The 22281-nt window shown below is 41.9% G+C and overlaps 1 protein-coding gene across 1 annotated transcript; it reads right to left on the bottom strand.

Moving 5' to 3' along the window:
* Positions 1-2998: 2998 nt before the first annotated feature.
* Positions 2999-21903, bottom strand: LOC118396908 (paralemmin-1-like). Its single transcript, XM_052475804.1, has 6 exons — positions 21761-21903; positions 20509-20617; positions 17318-17339; positions 17111-17188; positions 9413-9544; positions 2999-8362 (listed from the first exon to the last, which is right to left on the bottom strand). The coding sequence occupies exons 1-6, from the start codon at positions 21901-21903 to the stop codon at positions 7797-7799; spliced, it is 1050 nt and encodes a 349-aa protein (XP_052331764.1). The 3' UTR covers positions 2999-7796.
* Between the last annotated feature and the right edge of the window lie 378 nt (positions 21904-22281).

The following is a 22281-nucleotide window of genomic DNA, read 5'->3' as shown; positions in this document are numbered from 1 at the left end:
ACAGCACCTGCCAAGGAGGGGTGTACTTGAACATACTGCAGAGTGTATGTTACAGCGTGTTGGTAAATGTGTTCGGCAGCTCTCTATGTAACAGGATCCAAGGCTAGGTGCAGGGGGCAATCAAGTTCAACTCAGGCCCTCTGAGAAGAGAGAGAGAGAGAGGAGACAGAACATTACATTTGATGAGATTGAGGGCCTTCTTTTTTTGTTTTAACTATAAAACATTCTTGATTAAACAAACATTTTGGTGAAACTGATGGTTACCTATTTTGGTTATTTATTGTCTTTAATATTTTATTATTTCTTCATTTGGCAATTAAAAAATGTACACGCTTGAAATCAAATCAAATCAAATGTATTTCTAAAGCCCTTCTTACATCAGCATATTGAAAGGTTTCAATATCTTTGTACACTTGGTATGTTTCTTCACCCAAACCTGTATTGCAGGCTAATATTTTTCAGCCACGATTACTGCAAACTTTCACTGAACACACCTCATAACGCTTATAGGGAAGGACATTTAACAAGCATTTGACTGATGATTGGCTTAGAGAAATTGATGATATAAAGATTGTGGGGGGCTGTTTTGTCAGACTTCAGTGCAGCTTTTGACATTATCAATCAGAGTCTTCTGCTGGAAGAACATATGTGTTTTGGCTTTACTGCCCCTGCTATATTGTGGATAAAGAGTTACGTGTCTAACAACACACAGAGGGTTTTCTTAAATGGAAGAGTCCAACATAATCCAGGTAGAATAAGGAATACCCCAGGGCAGCTGCTTAGGCCCCTTACTTATTTCAATCTTTACTAACGACCTGCCACAGGCTTTGAGTAAAGCCAGTGTGTCTATGTATATGGATGACTCAACACAATACATGTCAGCTACTACAGCGACTGAAATGACTGCAACACTTAACAAAGAGCTGCAGTTCGTTTCAGAATGGATGGCAAAGAATACATTTGTCCTTAATATTTCCAAAACTAAGAGCATTGTATTTGGGAAAAATCATTCACTAAACCCTAAACCTTAACTAAATCTCGTAATGAATAATGTGGAAATTGAGCATGTTGAGGTGACTTAACTGCTTGGAGTAACCCTGGATTGTAAACTGTCAACAGTAGCTAAGATGGGGGAGAAGTCTGTCCATAATAAGCACTGCTCTGCCTTCTTAACAACACTATCAACAAGGCAGGTCCTACAGGCCCTAGCTTTGTTTCACCTGGACTACTGTCTGGTCGTGTGGTCAGGTGCCACAAAGAGGGACTTAGGAAAATTACAATTGGCACAGAACAGGGCAGCACAGCTGGCCTTTAAAAGTACACGGGGAGCTAATATAAATGGTATGCATGTCAATCTCTCCTGGCTCAAAGTGGAAGAGAGATTGACTTCATCACTACTTGTTTTTGTCAAAAGTGTTGACAAGCTGAATGTACTGAGCTGTCTGTTTGAATTACTGGCACACAGCTCAGACACCCATGCATAACCCACAAGACATGCCACCAGAGGTCTCTTCACAATCAGAACAGACTATGGGAGGCACCCAGTACTACATAGAGCCATGACTACATGGAACTCTATTTCACATCAGGTAACTGATGCAAGCAAGTAGAATCAGATTTTAAAAAACAGGTAAAAATACACCTTATGGAACAGCAGGGACAGTGAAGAGACACACACAAAGGTAGAGACACACTCATACGCACACATTTACATACATTTACATTTAAGTCATTTAGCAGACGCTCTTATCCAGAGCGACTTACAAATTGGTGCATACACCTTAAGACATCCAGTGGAACAGCCACTTGCGCTAACACACACACTCTACATACACTTACATTGTAATATTGTTGTATGGTGATATTGTACATTTTATATTGTAAATATGTAGTGGTGTAATAATTTTATATGATGTACTGTTTTATCTTTTGTTTTATGTGTGATGTAAGTGCCTTAATGTGTTTGCACCCCAGGAAGAATAGCTGCTGTTTTGGTAGCAGCCAATGGTGATCCCTAATTACAGTAATACAAATACAAAAAGTCCCCAATATTCTAAATGAAAATTCAATTAAGAATTCTACATAGATGGAGAAAAATTCTCTCCTTACATGATTGTAAGAAGAGTAGTTCCATTCCATACCTCAGTAATCCCCCCCCATTCTGTAACTCACCTCCCGGTTCTAGACCTCCCCTCCTAGACCTCTGGGTTCTCCAACAGGTGTTCTTCATTCCACCCCCGGCTCCTCTCAGGCACATAATCTAGCACCGTCTGGATCTGTGCCCCCCTCATAGCCTCCAGTGTGTCAGGCCTAAGAGCTGGGTCTTCCGGGCTCCACTGGTGTTTTGGTCCTGGGTTTGGCCCTGACCAAACCCCTCCCTGTAACCCTCCTCACCCCCCAAGGCCCTCCCCCCCACACAGTATCTGTCACTCGCCCCCTCCATCAACCCCCCTCAACCCCTGTCCATCAAAGCTGCTAGTGCTGAAGAATTTAAGAGTTGTTGTGGGGGAGGGGTGGCGTGACTGCTCCTTAGTTTTTTCCATCAGCTGCCATGTGTGTGTTGCTGATAATTGCGTTGGAATGCTGCTGACCATCAAAAAGCGCCAAACAAAAGAGGAGCATTCCGTGCACCCCCCCCACACACACACACACGCACACACACACACACAATCCTACTTCTGCCAACAGTGACTGTGTAGCCAGGTCACTGTGTCAATGACAATGGCTATAACAATGTTGCAGCAGGTCTTAGATTAGCAGTGTAAAAACATTTCATTTTGGTGAATAGGTGGACAGAACCTTTGTTCATAGGAAGGAACTGTGAGGATTTCACAATGCAGGCCTTCGAGAGCCTTACAACTTTAAACTAAGAACTGAGGCTAAAGACACACACACACACACTCACACCAGCACCCACCTTCATCTGTATTGACTAAGGAGACAACACATTTCAAGACGGAGGGAGAAAACGCAGAAAGAAAACAGAGAGACCGAGACAGACCATTGAAGCACGTCACATTTTTATTTGTCGTTTCCTCTACAGCACTTTCCAGTTTGTGAGAAAGCCGACCTTGGCAACTACAAAAGCATAAGAAGAGCAGCAGTGTGTTGACACCCACTCTATTACCTGGGCCCTTCACTGACTGACTGCCATGAGCACAAAGATCTAGGAGTCTACACAAGAGGACGAGAGAGCGACAGACATTTATATGTAGATGCTTATATATACATTTACAAAAAAGATGCCTGACCAGGGGCCAGACTACAAGGCATTGGGGGTGTGTAGAGAGAGAGAGAGAAGTCGGAAATGGAATGTAAATATTGATAAGAACCAACAGGGGAGTGCTGTTGCAGAGCAAGAGTCATGAGGTAACCATGGCGCTGGCAGTGCAGACAGTGGTTGCCAGGGGCGACAAGCCTCTGCTGCTACACCAAGCTCAGCAAGACAGAGGAAGGAGATGTATTGGGTATTCAAAACGAGCTTGAGGCAGAAGTCACCCTTCACCACAGATCTAGGATCAGATTACCTAGCTCCCAATCCTAACCTTAGCCATTAGGGATAAAATCAAATCTGACCCTGCATCAGTGGTTAAGAGTAAATTCTACCCACTGCTCAGTAGGATGGATCTGCACTTTAGTGGAGATGTCCATGCAATCATTACCCTTCATAAGAACATAATTGGCATTCATTATCCTTCATTGATATTGATGTTCGTTAACCTTCAAGCTCAAAGTTGTTGAAGGCAGCAAAATGAACGGTGTGAATAGAACAGACTAAATTAAACACAGTGTCGTTGATTTCCAAGTCCCTCTCAAAGTGCCATGTAATTCTTTCCTCTAAAGAAATGTTATGAAGGTGTTATGTAAGTCCTTTTTTAACTTAAGTGTCACCGTATTTCATTGTGGATGGACAAATTTGATTAGGTTATGGTCACCAATGTTCTCTCTGACTCTAATGGTATGGACGATTTCTTCCACCAAGAACACTATGGCTTTCAGTTTGACCACCCTACAGTAAGTGCATTTGTACAGTATGTTTGTGTTAGAACAAAGAGATGTATGACTGTTCACATTTTTCAGTTTTGAGATGACTGTTGCATGTTATCCTAAAAGAAAAACTTTAAAAACAGAACACCTAGTTGTTGCTTCAAATAAGCTTGGAATTTAACTGATTAAACACTTCCTTGTTGAGGTGTGCCTCGAAAATGACTCTTGCTGACACTATTTCCTATTGTAAATAGAAATATCAGTGATTTTCTTGAAACACAAGCTGCAGAAATGTATATCTAAAATAATATCTAAACTGTGGCTGTCAGATATAACAGTATCAATGATTTAGCACCACAAAACCCACATGTATCCATCCCAACATGTGATGTGCTGCCATGTTGGCAGTGACAACATATGAAATCTTCTTTCCACCGTTCAAATTGAAATTGACAAACCAAATCTATGCTGTTAGCAAACTGTTAGCAAGCAGATATTTAGGAAATAAAAAAGGATCATCTTTTGCAAAGGAAAGGATGGGCATGGTTCAATGCTTGGCCTTTGTGATATACTGATGAACTCTTATCAGTGCTGCTGCTTGTCCTCAATGCTAAAACTATATGATGATTTTGCTGATGCTGACGTTGGCAGCTTTCATGAATGGGAGTTCTTGCATAGATTTGGATCCAGCAGTGTGGGAATATTAGTCGACAAGGACTGGTCGTCAGCAATGCCTAAGCGAATTCGAAGTCAGTGTTTTTTATTGAAAGTATTCTAGACCAACACTACAGATAGTGTGACTGTCCTATAGAGCAGTGATAGGACCGGTACTAGGACCACTTGGCCTATCCACAGAGGATACTTGAGAAGACTCATGCGACCATAGGCCTACTGGTAAAATGCACATGAGGGGGTACTGCAGGGGTACTCTGGGCAGAACAAAATTCAGTTGGTAGTACAGTAACCGAGAAAGGTTGGGACCACTCCTATAGAGTAACGCACATTTCACTGTGTCAGCTTTTTATGCTCCTTGCAGGATGCTGAGCAGCATATTGGAGGATGTTGTCGGCCTATCAATGATTGCCCTGCCCCTTTGAATGCACATGAGGAAGTGGGATTGAAGGGGATTGGCAAAGAATATTATTTCATAATATATTTTACATGATCATTTTTTTACCTTTATTTAACTAGGCAAGTTAGTTAAGAACAAATTCTTATTTTCAATAACGGCCTAGGAACAGTGGGTTAACTGCCTGTTCAGGGGCAGAACGACAGATTTGTACCTTGTCAGCTCGGGGATATGAACTTGCAACCTTTCAGTTACTAGTCCAACGCTCTAACCAGTGCAATGGATTCTCCAGCATAATTTTGACAAGGCTTATCAGACCTGGTTATTTTTTATCTATTCTCCCTCATGTTCTTGATTTGAACCCTCACAAAGACATTCACTATTTAAATAACATATAGAGCTCTATACATATTAATGGAAAGGTATAAATACACATGGAACAATATTAAAAGAGGAATAGGCAAACATGATGCAAAGCTGGCAAACCTCTGGCTCACTTCTTGGACTCACTTAAAGATAATGCAGACCATCTTTGAAAACAAAATGTTTGTTTTATTTCGGATGCGAATAATAACACTTGGACCACGGTTACATATGAGCGTGTCACTGAGTTCTGACTCCTAGTTTACCTAATCCAACTCAACTGACTCAACTCACCACTGGGGAAAATACACTGGACAATGATAACATGACCCTCAGCTTAGCTGGAAATTTGGCTCCAAAATGGCAAGATGTAAAGAATGCTATAGCTGCAGCTAACAAACACACACAAGCCAAGGGAAAGTAAAACACAGCTGTTCAAATGTAGCCACACTGCAAAAACATCTATTGTTCTCTGAAAAAAACACCAAATTTGGAGCAAAATTGACCACTCAGAGGAGGGTAGGAAAGGATTCTGAAAACTTCTTGGAATGTTCTTCTTGAAATTCCCTGCTTTTTGCCTCACATGTCGATAGATACCAGTGAGGTTGCAGAGTGGAGGACAGCTCATAATAATGTCTGGGACCGAGCAAATGGAATGGTATCAAACACATGGACACCACGTGTGTGGTGTATTTGATACCATTCCACTGATTCCGCTCCAGGCATTACCACAAGCCCGTCCTCTCCAACTAAGGTGCCACCAACCTCCTGTGATAGATACACAATGAAAAATAGGCCTATTTGAACGGTTTTCTTTGGTTTCGTTGACAAATGACAAAACCAAGGCCTGACAGTAGAGTTCAAACAGGAAAACAGAAAACCAAATACTCTTATAATGAATCTCCTCCCACACAGACTCTGGGGGAAATATATGACCCCGACCCCCATTCAAATGTCACTCTTCCTTAATGTCTGAATGGAGCAAATTCTTGCAGTATTTGCAACACAGTTTGGTAGGATATGCGCTGTCATTTAAAACAACAGATTATGCTCCATGCACCAATTCCACAGTAGTTAATATCCAGCTGAAAATCTTCGGGACATTGGAAGGGCCTGTCCACGCCGACCATTATTTCAAAACCCAGCTGTTAGTTGCTAGGTCATAACATCAGGAGCCAGGATTATGTCAATGAGTTAATGAAAAGTAGTTAGTGTTACCACAAAGGCAGCTGTAAGCAACATTATTTATATTAAAGGGGCAGTGGTATTCTGGATAATGTAGTTAAGTGGGGGCGAATCACACAAACATCAAGCCTTACAGATGGGCATTAATTTCATCAGTCTCAAGCTTCGGTATGAATGACCTTCACACATGTTATTCAATTCAATATTAGTGTTGTCGAACTAGTGTAGCTGATTTGGTTGCAGGGAAATCACAAAAGAATTGCATGGATTGTTTTTTCTTCCAGAAAGAAAATAGGTGATGGGGATTGTGGGTAGTGTAGTGTAGGATGATATAAGGACCAATGAGGTCATTTTAAACCAGCACACACACTCATGCATGCTCATACACACACGCACACAGTACTTCGATGTCATCAATATCACTGACGTCTCATTGCATGTCACTTCTAAATATCAGTGTTGTGTTTGTCACAGACATCCCATATATCAGTGTTGTGTCTGTCTCAGACATTCCAAAGTAAAACATTTTTTTTTTCTGGAAATCAAAATCCAATAAAATGTTCTAACATAAATGTTCCAAGTGTTCCATCATGTCCCCGTTTTTATCTAAAATGCTATAGCACAGGACAGAAAAAAACAATGAATACCATGCTTCTGTCAAAAACACTTTCCAAAGGGCATTTTCAAAAAATAAAAAGTCAAATAAATATATCTTTGAAATAAACAATGTATATACAGAGATACATAGAGATATATCTGTCCATCATACAGAAAGTTAAGATTACACAATTCATGGTGGTGTATAAGAGATGTCATTTAAAAAAAATGCTTGTTGGACAATGCTGGGTGAGTAAACAAACCCCTTCCTCCCTCTCTTTCTATCCTTCCTTTTCTATCTCCTCTCTCCCTCAGAAATCTCAAAGTGTGAGGAGGTAGGGATTGCTCTTCTTTCGCACAACCAAACCTGAAATAATAAAAAAGGTCAAAAGAAGGAAAGGAGACGATGAGATGATGATGAAATACTTCAAACGAAGTCGGGAAACAACAGAAGATAAAGAACATGTATTCCTTTTTTTTCAGGGTGGGGGGAGGGGTTTGTTGGTTGTCATGACGTTATGGTTGTTGTTAGTTTGTCATTTCTCCTTGAAAAGTCAAGTTCCGGGGGGAATTCAGCCACACAACAAACAGTTGCTCACATGATGGTGCAGCACTTGCAAGGCTGCTTCTCCTTGTTGTTTAACTCAGTGGTACCCCCCTCTGGCTCACCCCCTTTCTCCTTTGCGGAGGATGTTTCCTGGGGGGTCTTGGCAGGGTCAGCGGCGCTGCCGTTGGGTGGGGGAGACTGCTCTTCCTTGGCGCCTCCCTCGGTGACGGTCACGGTGGCTGGAGTGGGCCCAACCGTCACATTCTTGCCCTCGCCGTCCTCGATGACCACCAGCTGGGCCTTGACGGTACCCTCCAGGCCCAGCACCTTGTTGGTCTCCGTCTCGTCCTCCACACTCTGGTAGCCCATGAACACCATAGTGACGGGGTTCTCGGCGCTGGCCTCCATCTCGCCTCCACCTGGCTGGGGACTAGCGCCACCTGCCTTGGCCTCCATGCCTGTGATCTCCTTCTTGGGTGTCGTCTGCTGCTCGGCAGCCAACTCAGTATTGGTGGCGTCGCTCATCATGGACTCATCAGCTTTGAGGATGAGCTCGTCCACCTCGTTGGCGCTGAGCTGGTGGACCCCGTTCTCCCCGTTCACCTCGTGTACCACTACGAGAGAGAGAGAGATGGAGAGAGAGAAAGGAGAGCGACAGACGTGTCACTAACAGAAGAGACTCATGAGAGCATGGAGAACTAGATAGACCCTGTTCAATTTTTTTTAAATGCCTCCATCAGTGAAGCAATAATCACTGATCTGATAATACTAGTGAAGGGTCATGCCCAATACCAACAGGGGAACCAAAACAGCTACAGGGAGACCAACAGGACCACTTGAAATGGGTTTTGAACCAATACATAATAGCCCAAGTTCACATTCACAAATATAACTATTGAAGTAGAGTTATTGGCTTAAAACCAGGTCTATAAGTAGGGATGGATTTATTGGTCACCCTGCAACACTTTGTCATACTATGCTTAATTACAGATGTCGAGTCTTAATTTCAGCCAGTTTGCTACAGCAGGAAAGTAATAATGCATCAATAGGAAATGTAAGTTATTATGTGGATTATAATGAATATACATTTTTGAAAGAGTAAATACATTTTCATAAGGGAAAATCAAGTCTGAAATTTCTAAGTGGAAATGACAAACTTCAGAAGCCTCAAATACACTCGTATTGAAACCTTTCCTGCATTTCTGGAAAGGTCTCCTGCAACAGGGTGATCCAATTAACATCCTACACCTGTATGTAGTTCTTTTGCTTCACGAGAAGTAAAATTAAGTAAAAAAAATATCTACTGGCAATGAGTAGATTCACGCCAGTCATTATATGAGACAGAGTATAAAGAAGCTTTTATATAAAGTGAAAATACATTCTGAAGTTTATTGAACCACAAGATGTAGCCTGTCTTTAATTGGCTACGATCAAACAAGCAATGTCTGTAATAACTATAATTTTAGGTAGACTTATCCAAGATAATATCTTAATCTTCAGAGAAAACGTTTACCATCTTGTGATATTACTGTTATCAATTTGTTCTTGTACATAAAATATTTAGTGATAAAGTCATAGCTGTTAACACTTCTCGTAAAGGCATTCACTGTGCATGTCTTAGCTGAGTGTCTCCTTTTGCTGTTGAAATCACGTTGGGAAATCACCTTTCTGGTAATCCTCATACACCTTGACCCCTTGCCCAGAGAGGTTAATGGGCAGTAGGGTGTTGGTGGACAACACCTTAGTCTCGCCCGTGACATTGTCCCTCTCAACGGTGATCTCTACTGAGTACATCGCTGGTTGCATTGGGTGTCAACAAGAGGAGATGTTAGGGCCCTGCAGAATTGTCCTCTCTCTCACACACACACACACACACACTCACAGTCATCCCACACATCTATATGTTACACACTACATAGCCTCTCTCTCTCTCTCTCTCTCTCTCTCTCTCCCCTTCTCTCTTTCGTTTGTACTGTAATTTGTTTTAAAGACAACCACTCTACACAACAATGCTACAATGTTCCACTAAAAGCCATACTAAATCAATCTACACTAATGAGAACTCAACTAGCTTACCTGGTTAAATAAAGGTGAAATAAATAAACACTAGCCACCAAATCAGTATGCCCGTGTAACACCAAAACACATGAAGTAAACATAACTACAATTCATGATATTCCTTTGACTGGGGTAGATACTGGATGGGAAAAGTGAGCCATATGTTTGCAGAATTTCGTGCACACCAGGTTGTTAAGAAAGCATGTACTTCAAAAGTCAAAAGGCACTCGCACATCTGAGCAATCTTTTTTGCAGGTGCATGGTAACAGTTGAAGAAGATGAAGGAAAAAGGAAACCGCACACTGCTCTTGATAGTATCACTGATCTTTAATAAGGAAACGTACTATCAAGAGCAGTGTGCGGTTTCCTTTTTCCTTCAAAGAAAGCATGTACAAAATTCATTTGGATAATTATGCTATTAGGCCACAGCTGACACTGTGAAGCTACTTAGCTTTTTTGAAAGCAACACTATAATTTGTCGTGATGTGCACACTGTGTGTGAATCTAACGCTGGCATGACGACGGCGGAGCTGCGTTGCCTAGGCAACATTGCATCGTCTGAGGATAACTACATATAGGGTATCTCCACTGTGAGAACTGAATACTCAGTATACCATCTCTCTCTCACATTCAAGCACTACTCTACTTGTTTTAACCCCTTTAGTCACAAATCACATCGAATGTCTGCAGGAATGAATAAGAACAGACCGACATGCAGGCGAAGAGACAAACTCACACAAACTCATACACACACCCAAACAGACAGACAAACACAGAGACAGACAGTTGATCACTGTGAAGATTAGGACAGAAGACAAATGTTAGGGGAAAATACAGTACAGAAACACACCTGAGAGTGACAACAAATAGAGGACATGAAATACAGTATACCAAATCACTTCAGAGAATGCAACAAGTTGTATGGTATTCTCATTGATTTTGTCTTCTCTTAAAAGTACTTAACTATGAGTACTTAGCTGTGATCAAATACCCAAGTGGTCCGTCATTAAAATAGTTCCTCCCACGTGACTATGTACCTTACCACCCACACATAGTGAATTCAGGCACTACAGCACATTCAGGTACTACAGCACATTCAGGCACTACAGCAAATTCAGGCACTACAGCAAATTCAGGCACTACAGCACATGCAGGTACTACAGCACATGCAGGCACTACAGCACATGCAGGCACTACAGCACATGCAGGTACTACAGCACATTCAGGTACTACAGCACATTTAGGTACTACAGCACATGCAGGTACTACAGCACATTCATGCACTACAGCACATTCATGCACTACAGCACATTCATGCACTACAGCACATGCAGGTACTACAGCACATTCAGGTACAACAGCACATTCAGGTACTACAGCACATGCAGGTTCTACAGCACATTCAGGTACTACAGTACACCCTTTTCACATCATGGAACTGGTAGATATGGCATGTATCATGGGGTGGCAGGTAGCCTAGCAGTTAAGAGTGTTGGGCCAGTAAGCAAAAGGTTGCTGGTTCCAATCCCTGAGCTGACAAGGTGACAAATCTGTCAATGTGCCTTTTAACCGTATTGTTCCTGTAAGTTGCTCTAGATAAGAGTCTGCTAAATTACTCAAATGTAAATGTATACCCCATAACAGTCCCTCCATATCGATCCCCCATAATAGTCCCTCTATATTGATCCCCCATAACAGTCCCTCCATATCGATCCCCCATAATAGTCCCTCTATATTGATCCCCCATAACAGTCCCTCCATATTGATCCCCCATAACAGTCCCTCTATATTGATCCCCCATAACAGTCCCTCCATATCGATCCCTTTTGGTCCTTCTGTAGCTCAGTTGATCCTCCATAACAGATTGCATGGCGCTCCCTCTATATTGAACCCCAGGGTAGTCCCTCAAATTGATTCCCTATATTGATCCCCCATAACAGTCCCTCATAGATCCCCCATAATGTATGCATCCACATGACTGTAATTGTAACAGCTTTGGATAAAGCCCTGCTAAATCCCCCAATATAACAGTCCCTCTATATTGATCCTCCATAACAGTCCCTCTATATTGATCCCCCATAACAGTCCCTCCATATTGATCCCCCATAACAGTCCCTCTATATTGATCCCCCATAACAGTCCCTCTATATTGATCCCCCATAACAGTCCCTCCAAATTGATCCCCAATAACAGTCCCTCTATATTGATCCTCCATAACAGTCCCTCTATATTGATCCCCCATAACAGTCCCTCCATATCGATCCCCCATAATAGTCCCTCTATATTGATCCCCCATAACAGTCCCTCCATATTGATCCCCCATAACAGTCCCTCTATATTGATCCCCCATAACAGTCCCTCCAAATTGATCCCCAATAACAGTCCCTCTATATTGATCCTCCATAACAGTCCCTCTATATTGATCCCCCATAAGAGTCTCTCTATATTGATCCTCCATAACAGTCCCTCCATATTGATCCCCCATAAGAGTCTCTCTATATTGATCCTCCATAACAGTCCCTCCATATTGATCCCCCATAAGAGTCTCTCTATATTGATCCCCCATAACAGTCCCTCTATATTGATCCCCCATAACAGTCCCTCCATATTGATCCCCCATAACATTCCCTCTATATTGATCCCCCATAACAGTCCCTCTATATTGATCCCCCATAACAGTCCCTCCATATCGATCCCCCATAATAGTCCCTCTATATTGATCCCCCATAACAGTCCCTCCATATTGATCCCCCATAACAGTCCCTCTATATTGATCCCCCATAACAGTCCCTCTATATTGATCCCCCATAACAGTCCCTCCAAATTGATCCCCAATAACAGTCCCTCCATATTGATCCCCCATAACAGTCCCTCTATATTGATCCTCCATAACAGTCCCTCCATATTGATCCCCCAAAATAGTCTCTCTATATTGATCCCCCATAACAGTCCCTCCATATTGATCCCCCATAACAGTCCCTCCATATTGATCCCCTATAACAGTCCCTCTAAATTGATCCCCCATAACAGTCCCTCTATATTGATCCCCTATAACAGTCCCTCTATATTGATCCCCCCTAACAGTCCCTCTATATTGATCCCCCATAAAAGTCCCTCCATACCCCCATAACAGTCCCTCCATATTGATCCCCCATAACAGTCTCTCTATATTGATCCCCCATAACAGTCCCTCCATATTGATCCCCTATAACAGTCCCTCTAAATTGATCCCCCATAACAGTCCCTCTATATTGATCCCCCATAACAGTCCCTCCATATTGATCCCCCATAACAGTCTCTCTAGATTGATCCCCCATAACAGTCCCTCCATATTGATCCCCCATAACAGTCCCTCTATATTGATCCTCCATAACAGTCCCTCCATATTGATCCCCCATAACAGTCCCTCCATATTGATCCCCCATAACAGTCTCTCTATATTGATCCCCTATAACAGTCCCTCTATATTGATCCCCCCTAACGGTCCCTCTATATTGATCCCCCATAACAGTCCCTCCATACCCCCATAACAGTCCCTCCATATTGATCCCCCATAACAGTCTCTCTATATTGATCCCCCATAACAGTCCCTCCATATTGATCCCCTATAACAGTCCCTCTAAATTGATCCCCCATAACAGTCCCTCTAAATTGATCCCCCATAACAGTCCCTCTATATTGATCCCCTATAACAGTCCCTCTATATTGATCCCCCCTAACGGTCCCTCTATATTGATCCCCCATAACAGTCCCTTCATACCCCCATAACAGTCCCTCCATATTGATCCCCCATAACAGTCTCTCTATATTGATCCCCCATAACAGTCCCTCCATATTGATCCCCTATAACAGTCCCTCTAAATTGATCCCCCATAACAGTCCCTCTATATTGATCCCCTATAACAGTCCCTCTATATTGATCCCCCATAACAGTCCCTCTATATTGATCCCCTATAACAGTCCCTCTAAATTGATCCCCTATAACAGTCCCTCTATATTGATCCCCCATAACAGTCCATCTATATTGATCCCCTATAACAGTCCCTCTAAATTGATCCCCTATAACAGTCCCTCTATATTGATCCCCCATAACAGTCCCTCTAAATTGATCCCCTATAACAGTCCCTCTATATTGATCCCCCATAACAGTCCATCTATATTGATCCCCCATAACAGTCCCTCTAAATTGATCCCCCATAACAGTCCCTCTATATTGATCCCCCATAACAGTCCCTCTATATTGATCCCCCATAACAGTCCCTCTATATTGATCCCCCATAACAGTCCCTCTAAATTGATCCCCCATAACAGTCCATCTATATTGATCCCCTATAACAGTTCCTCTAAATTGATCCCCCATAACAGTCCCTCTATAATGATCACACATTGCAGTCCCCTTGCATTGTATTGTTCCTTATCAACGTTTCTAGCTGCTAGACAGTATATCTATTATTTGTTTATAATAATCATAATGTGGGTGGTGTTTATATGTGTCTTGTTACACACTGTGGATTGACACTTGTACAAGAGTGTAACGGAAATGTGTTTCATGCATATCCCAACTCCCCCTGAGACCCTGCAGGGAGCGGAGTATGTACAGGGTATGGTGATCATACTATGTTCCTTTCTTAGTTTATAGTTATTTAGCTGTTATATGATGTCCGTATTACACCAAAATGTTACCAAAACAAACCAATCCAGGAAAGCATCGAGAATTTGCATTTAATCCCAGCAGGTGTTGATGAAACAATAAGTAGCCCCATTCCACCCCCCATTCCACCCCCCTGCTCAGAAAGGGTTCTCTAGGTGGAAGTTGTATGGTGACCTGGGCTCAAGAAGTAAAATAACTCATTAGTCACTCCCTCACTGTGGAGTATAGCCCTTCAGTGGAATCCCTCTCTCTCCTTTCAGGGCTACTGTGAGGCTGATGAAAGTCAATGTTTAATTAAAGGGGACAGAGGCCCACATATAAGGAGAAGGAGGAGGAGGAAGGAGGGCCCCAGTGTGATACTGCTGAAAAGCCCCCTAGAGAAGAGATGAAGCTGTCCCCAGCCATTTGTAACTGTGATTACAATATCCTGAGCTATACTGAGGTGTTGTGTATGACAGTTGGGTAAATTGCCAAGTATTCAGCTATTTTGCTGTCATTCAATTAAACTGTCATCAAAATGATGATTTGATGACGTGTTAGATTAAATGTGATACTCCTGAGAGCACTATTAAGAAGCTACTGACTGGCAATTCAAACTGCTTGTGTTCATAATAATGAGATCCACTGAGGAGTTACATATTGATTTAGCAGATAGCCTAGTGGTTAAGAGCATTGGGCCAATAATCAAAAGGGTGCTGGTTTGAATCCCTGAGCTGACTAGGTGAAAAATCTGTTGATTTCCCCTTTAGCAAGGCACTTAACCCTCATTGCTCATCTAAGTCGCTCTGGATAAGAGCGTCTGCTAAATTACTAAAATTGATAGATTGTTGAATTGTTATGTGCCCAATCCAGTTGGGTGCCAATGCCATTTTGTGCAAAATTAAGATTTAGGTTATGGGTTAATGTGAGATTCTCTAACACTGTAATATCTATCAATGTCAATGAGTATTTGGTAATCACTGTTTTTTATTAGAAAAACCATTAATGTAACAAAATTATATGAAGCTGACATCAGATGTTGTACTCAGATCTATGTTAAGAGGCATCTACGATACCAGTCAAGGGTTTTTCTTTATTTTTACTATTTTCTACATTGTAGATTAATAGTGAAGACATAAAAACTATGAAATAACACACATGGAATCATGTAGTAACCAAACATGTTTGTTTTGTTGAGATTCTTCAAAGTAGCCAACCTTTGCCTTGATGACAGCTTTGCACACTCTTGGCATTCTATCAACCAGCTTCATGAGGTAGTCACCTGGAATGCATTTAAATTCATAGGTGTGCCTTGTTAAAAGTTCATTTGTGGAATTTCTTTCCTTCTTAATGCATCTGAGCCAATCAGTTGTGATGTGACAAGGTAGGTGGTATACAGAAGATAGCCTTATTTGGTAAAAGACCAAGTCCATATTATGGCAAGAACAGCTCAAATAAGCAAAGAGAAATGACAGTCCATCATTACTTTAAGACATGAAGGTCAGTCAATCAGGAAAATGTCAAGAACTTTTAAAGTTTCTTCAAGCGTAGTCGCAAAAACCATTGAGCGCTATATGAAATTGGTTCCCACGAGGTCCGCCACAGGAAAGGAAGACCCAGAGTTACCTTTGCTGCAGAGGATAAGTTCATTAGAGTTAACTGCACCTCAGATTGCAGCCCAAATAAATGCTTCACAGAGTTCAAATAACAGACACATCTCAACATCAACTGTTCTGAGGAGAAAGCGTTATTAAGGCCTTCATGGTCGTATTGCTGCAAAGAAACCATTACTAAAGGACACCAATAATAAGAAGAGACTTGCTTGGGGCAAGAAGCACAAGCAATGGACATTAGGCCGGTGGAAATCTGTCATTTGAGTCCAAATCTGAGATTTTTGGACAACCGCTGTCTTTGTGAAACACAGAGTAGGCAAACGGATGATCTCCGCATGTGTTGTTCCCACCATGAAGTATGGAGGAGGAGGTGTGATGGTGTGGGGGTGCTATTCTTGTGACACTGTCTGTGATTTATTTAGAATTCAAAGCACACTTAACCAGCATGGCTACAGTACCACAGCATTCTGCAGAGATATGCCACTCCATCTGGTTTGCATTTAGGGGGACAATGACCCAAAACACACCTCCAGGCTGTGTAAGGGCTATTTGAACAAGGGGAGTGCTGCATCAGATGACCTGGCCTCCACAATCACTTGACCTCAACCCAATTGAGATGGTTTGGGGTGAATTAGACCAGAAAAGCAGCCAACAAATGCTCAGCATATGTGGAAACTCCTTCAAGACTGTTGGAAAATCATTCCTCATGAAGCTGGTTGAGAGAATGCCAAGAGTGTGCAAAGCTGTGATCAAGGCAAAGGGTGGCTACTTTGAAGAATCTCAAATATAAAATATATTTAGATTTCTTTAACACTTTTTTGGTTACTACATGATTCCCTATGTGTTATTTCATAAGTTTGATGTCTTCGCATTTTTTTTACAATGTAGAAAATAGTACAAATAAAGAAACACCCTTGCATGAGTAGGTGTGTCCTAACTTTTGACTGGTACTGTATGTTCAAGACTGGAAAAAAAGGAAAAATAGGTTGAAAACAGCATTTCTCTAAGATGTTGCTCTACATTGTGTCTCAGTATGTGATCTACAGGGTACCAAGACTCACCTGTTCTCATTATATCTGATGCACCTCCGGACATGTCCAGACGAGGGCTGTTGTGCACTTTGAGCACTTCCTTGACCTCTATAAGTGGTCATCGAACAAGGAAGTGGGATAAGAATGAGAGCGGGAGGGAGAAAGAGAGACAAACACAACAGACTTGTAAAAGAGGTGAAAAAGGTGAGGAATAAGGTGTGAATGAAGATGTGTTACCTTGAACAGTGCCTGCAGGAGCCTGAGAGAGAGAGAGAGAGAGAGAGAGAGAGAGAGAGAGAGAGAGAGAGAGAGAGAGAGAGAGAACAGTTTTTTAATCCATTCATCATAGAGCATCAAACTCAGAAAACTAATGATCAAACCCAGAAAAGACATGATCAAACCCAAAAAACACATGATCAAACACAGAATATACAGTATCAAATCATGCTTATATGCTAGTAAAAATGTAAACTGTTGTAGGGCGTATAGAATGAGAGATGGTGACCCTTGTGACGGTGACTTGCTGGTGCCAAGGCACAGCATGATGATTCAAATCACAAGCGAAAGCTGATTCAAATGGAGTTGACATAAATACATGTAACTGTATGAATTTAATTATCACATTTGTATTATTTCAATAGCTCATAAAGAGCTGTACATTTTGACACGACACACTGTATTGGATACGTTATGGATTTCTCTTTTCAGAGTTGCGGTACTAAACTGTTTCGCTGGACGGTATTCATTCCAAAGTGGGAGCGGCACATTTATTTAGATTGAGTTGTGTTGATTAGATAATGTGTGTGAAGCTGTATGCCTTTAGTTTCTATTGTTTCTGGACACTAGGGTGACGCTACTTAAACGCTGGGGGTTATTGAAACCTAGGTAGGATATCATGAAGTTGATTTGCTCCGTTTATTGAGTCATTGTCGTTGCAATCTCCTGGCTATACTTTGTATCGCAATAGTTGCAGTGTATGCTATGTTACTTTGATTTAAAAAAAAAAATCCTTACAAGGCCATTTTGAAGGCTTATGGTATGCACTCTTGATAATTGTATTCTTATTGCAGTACTTTTAAATTGGATGCATCCTGTAGTAATATTCATATTTTAGGGTAATATACTTTGATTGACGTAAAGGTCTAATGGTAAACCTCTTATGGATCGGCCCCTTTTTTTAAATGTTCCTTTTTTTTGTAAATCTAACTGCCTGTAGCTCAGGCCCTGAAGCAAGGATATGCATATTTTTGGTAACATTTGAAAGGAAACACATTGAAGTTTGTGGAAATGTGAAAGGAATATAGGAGAATATAGCACATTAGATCTGGTGAAAGATAATACAAAGAAAAAAAACATGTATTTTTTATTTTTCTTGTACCATAATGGCCATAATGTATTATTCCAGCCCAGATGCAATTTAGATTCAGTGTCCATGCAAAGTTTTAGACCGATCCAATGAAACCACTGCATTTCTGTTCAAAATTTTGTAGCAAGACCGCCCAAATGTGCCTAATTTGTTTAAGAAATAACTTTTCATGTTCAAAACTATACACTCTCAAACAATAGCATGGTATTATTCTATTGTAATAGCTATTGTAAATTGGACAGTGCAGTTAGATTAAAAAGAATTTAAGCTTTCAGACAATATCCGATCTGTCTATGTTCTGGGAAATGTTCTTGTTCATTTTTTTATTTTACCTTTATTTAACTAGGCAAGTCAGTTAAGAACACATTCTTATTTTCAATGACGGCCTAGGAACAGTGGGTTAACTGCCTTGTTCAGGGGTAAAACGACAGATTTTTATCTGTCAGCTTGGGGATTTGATCTTGCAACCTTTACGGTTACTAGTCCAACACTCCAACCACTAGGTTACCTGCTGTCAACTAGGCTACCTCTTACTTACAACCTCATGCTAATTGCATTAGCCTACATTAGCTCAACCGTCCCGCAGGGGAAACACCGATCCTGAAGAAGTTTTAATTGCACTACACATATGCTTGGGATTCCACCTCTACTCTAAACTTGACTCAATTAATTTAATTCAAGAGCTCAGTTCACTAGTGCTTTTCCACCCCGAAAATGTATTTCAATTTCAGAAAGCATTTCAATAGCATAAAAAACCCTGAAATAATTTGTATAGAAATGTCTCTTTGCGTCTCTGACGGCTCTAGCAAGGTACCATCAGCTGACCCAGAAAACTATAATGTGTCTAGAAATGTCTAGATACTTTGAGCTGATTGCTTTCAGTGTAAACTTAAATGACTAAAACCAGATATACAGTATGTAGAAAAGATAATTAACCTACAGAATATATTTTTTATCATATAATCTTTGAGAACTATTACACAAAAAAAAGCTTGACAGTCAGGGAGAATTGGCCATTCCAAAAACAATGAATTTAACAGTATAGATTTTTTAAATTATGTTTGATGCAAGTTAAGAACAAATTCTTATTTACAATGACAGCCTACCCCAGCCAAACCCGGACAACACTGGGCAAATTGTGCACCGCCCTATTGGACTCCTAATCACAGCCGGTTGTGATACAGCCTGGAATCAAACCAGGGTCTGTAGTGACTCCTCTAGCACTTCAGATGCAGTGCCTTAGACCGCTGCGCCACTCAAGTTCTCCTGACAACCCACAGTTTTGAGGTATTGAATTTGCTTCTTGAAGAGACACTCTTATTTAAAACCATAGCTTCATAATCAATGAACATTGTGTCACATATTTAAAATATTTCTTTGAAAACCTAGTTTAAGGGAAGGAATATATTTTCCATTGAGGTATGCCATAAAAACAATGTCCGACAAGGAAGCAAGAAAAACGACTGAGGTAGAAAGAGATGCCACATTATATAATAACTTTCCCTTTGAGGAAAGCGGTGCCAGCATGGAAAGAGCCAACGAGTTCAAGAAGGAGACAGAAGAGACAGAGCGTCTTTTCTAGCCGTTGCTATGAAACCCCCATGCTAAAAGCTGCCCAGTATGTGCTGTCAATATGAACATCCCCTTTGGACAAGAGCCCCCCTCCCGTCATCAACTCTTCCCCATAAACTGCTTGTCAGACCCAGTGTCTGACTCTCCAGGCCCATCCGGACTGTCACTAATGATATTACTGATGGCATTTGCTCAACTGGACATGTCACTGTCAGTCCATCACATTGGGGAGTTACTGTACACACAGAGATTTTTGTTTTCATTTATGACCCAAGGCTTGCTCTGGCAACCCGCCCCCCCTTCCCTCGATTCCCACTCCCCTACTTCAAACATGCCCCCCAACACACTCACTCACACACACACACACGCGCACACGCCCCCCCCCCCTTCACACACACACACACCCTAGGCAAATACTCGTGTCTCTAATAGTGTGTCAGTGTCCAGTGGACCTGCGATGTCCAGCTGCCCTCAGGGGTGGGGGGCTCACTTTGTTGTCGGCAGTCTTGGCTTCTTCCACCTTGGCTGCATCTGTCAGACTCTCTTCGGTGGAGGTCACCGACACGCCCGTCTCCAGCTCCTCCAGTTCCTGCTCCAGTCTGCAGAAAAGGGATAAACGTGATCATTCACACACAGACATGGTGTGTTCCAAGCCTGATGTAGTATTCCACAGCAGTTTAGGATTTATGTCTAGTCTATCTAAAGTGTTTGTTATTTTGGGCAACTATGCACACAATGAGGGCTTTATAGAGTCAGAAGATACAGCCCATCACACCCAACTACCGAGCTTCCCTGGGAAGGTGATACACTGATATTTTTATCTAAAATGAATTGCTCAGAGCAAAAGAGAAATACCCATGAACTATCCCTTTAAATGCCCTCATATTGTTAAATACCAAAACAACCTCACTGGGGCCTTCCTGGCTACGGCCTATCTAACAGAATTAAGCGTTCATTTCAGATAGGGACAATAGCTTCTCCTTAGCATTATCCCATTCTGTATTCTCCCTAGCGCCGGCCTTGACAGCGGCCATTGTTAGCTGCCGTTGCTCATTGGGAGTTGTGACAGTTTAGTGCCAGTGTTGCCCCAGTCTGAGCCCCAATACATCCAGCCAGCGCCAGCGTTCTGCCAGGGCTGGGCTGCAGCAGCCCGGAGGAATTTAATCAGCGAAATGGACTGCCAGAGAAGAAGATTGATGACACTGTTTTGCTATGAGTGAGAAAGAAAATGGTTGGATGGAGGATGGGAGGGGGTGCGTGTGGAAAGGGTGGAGGGGGTCTCTTGGCTACTGGGTCTCCTTTTTGTACTGGATAGATTGAGTGCTGTTCCAGACGTTGTCTGCGTTGGTCTCTCCACCAGTGAGCACCCCCATTACTGCCTCCACCATTCCCCCCACCCCCTCCCCACCCACTCTCTTAAGTCTGGCTACTTTTGTCAACTGGTATTGAGTGCTTTGCAGCATCTGATAGGCTTGTCCTCTTTTCCAGCTAAGAGTACAACTTATGTCTTGTTAAAATGTTTCAAAGAAACGTTGCAAAAGGGTCTCAACCATAACAAATGTGCTGTGCCACAATGCCAGAGAGCCGGCATGGAAAAATTAAATAGAGAGAACAGGGTATTAGAATCTGACCACGTTAAGAGCAGGTTTTGCCTGGTTAAAGACTGGAGAACTAAATATAGAGTGAATCTAGAAACATATAAAGGTAGTAGGTACACAAGTGTTCCTGGGTTGTAGACGTACCTAATGATGCTCTCCTCCATCCCCTTGAGCTTGGTCTCGTCCTCCGCCAACTGTTTCTTGGCCTCGTCCTGCTCCGACCCAGCAGCTCCGTCTAGCAACCATTTTTCCCTCAGGGACTTTTGCTGGACAGGACAGAAGAACATAGGAACATCAATCACAGACTAATGTCTGATATCAAATTACTTTTTGTTGAAACGTTGTGTTTCGTGGTAAAATGTGTGAAAGAGATAACACATTGTAAACTGTAAGTCGGGAGTGTCAAACATTTCTGTCCCCATCAGCAAAATTACATTGAGAAGAGTGCCTTTTCTAGAGGACAGAGACCTTGCAAAATAACACTATGAGACAGTATATTCCCCCCAGATGTTTTTAAAGATATCCTGATCTCTGGCTCATGAACTATAAGGTGTAGGTGCATTAGCTATAACATTAGCAACTGTTTTTTGTTCAGCTTATAATGCTTAATTTTAGGACTGTTTTGTGGAGAGTGGACTCTTTATCAGTCTATATACTCACAGAAA

Source organism: Oncorhynchus keta, chromosome 22 (assembly GCF_023373465.1).
Source record: "Oncorhynchus keta strain PuntledgeMale-10-30-2019 chromosome 22, Oket_V2, whole genome shotgun sequence".
Classification (NCBI taxonomy): domain Eukaryota; kingdom Metazoa; phylum Chordata; class Actinopteri; order Salmoniformes; family Salmonidae; genus Oncorhynchus; species Oncorhynchus keta.
This window is presented reverse-complemented; position numbering and strand designations above follow the sequence as displayed.

Excerpts from the sequence above, each read along its gene's own strand:
- LOC118396908 (XM_052475804.1), bottom strand. The coding sequence starts at position 21,903 with ATGTTCTTCTGTCCTGTCCAGCAAAAGTCCCTGAGGGAAAAATGGTTG. Across the intron at positions 20,618-21,760 it reads ATGGAGGAGAGCATCATTAG|ACTGGAGCAGGAACTGGAGG; the intron begins GTACGTCTACAA and ends CCTTTTCTGCAG. Across the intron at positions 8,363-9,412 it reads GTATGAGGATTACCAGAAAG|TGGTACACGAGGTGAACGGG; the intron begins GTGATTTCCCAA and ends TCTCTCTCGTAG.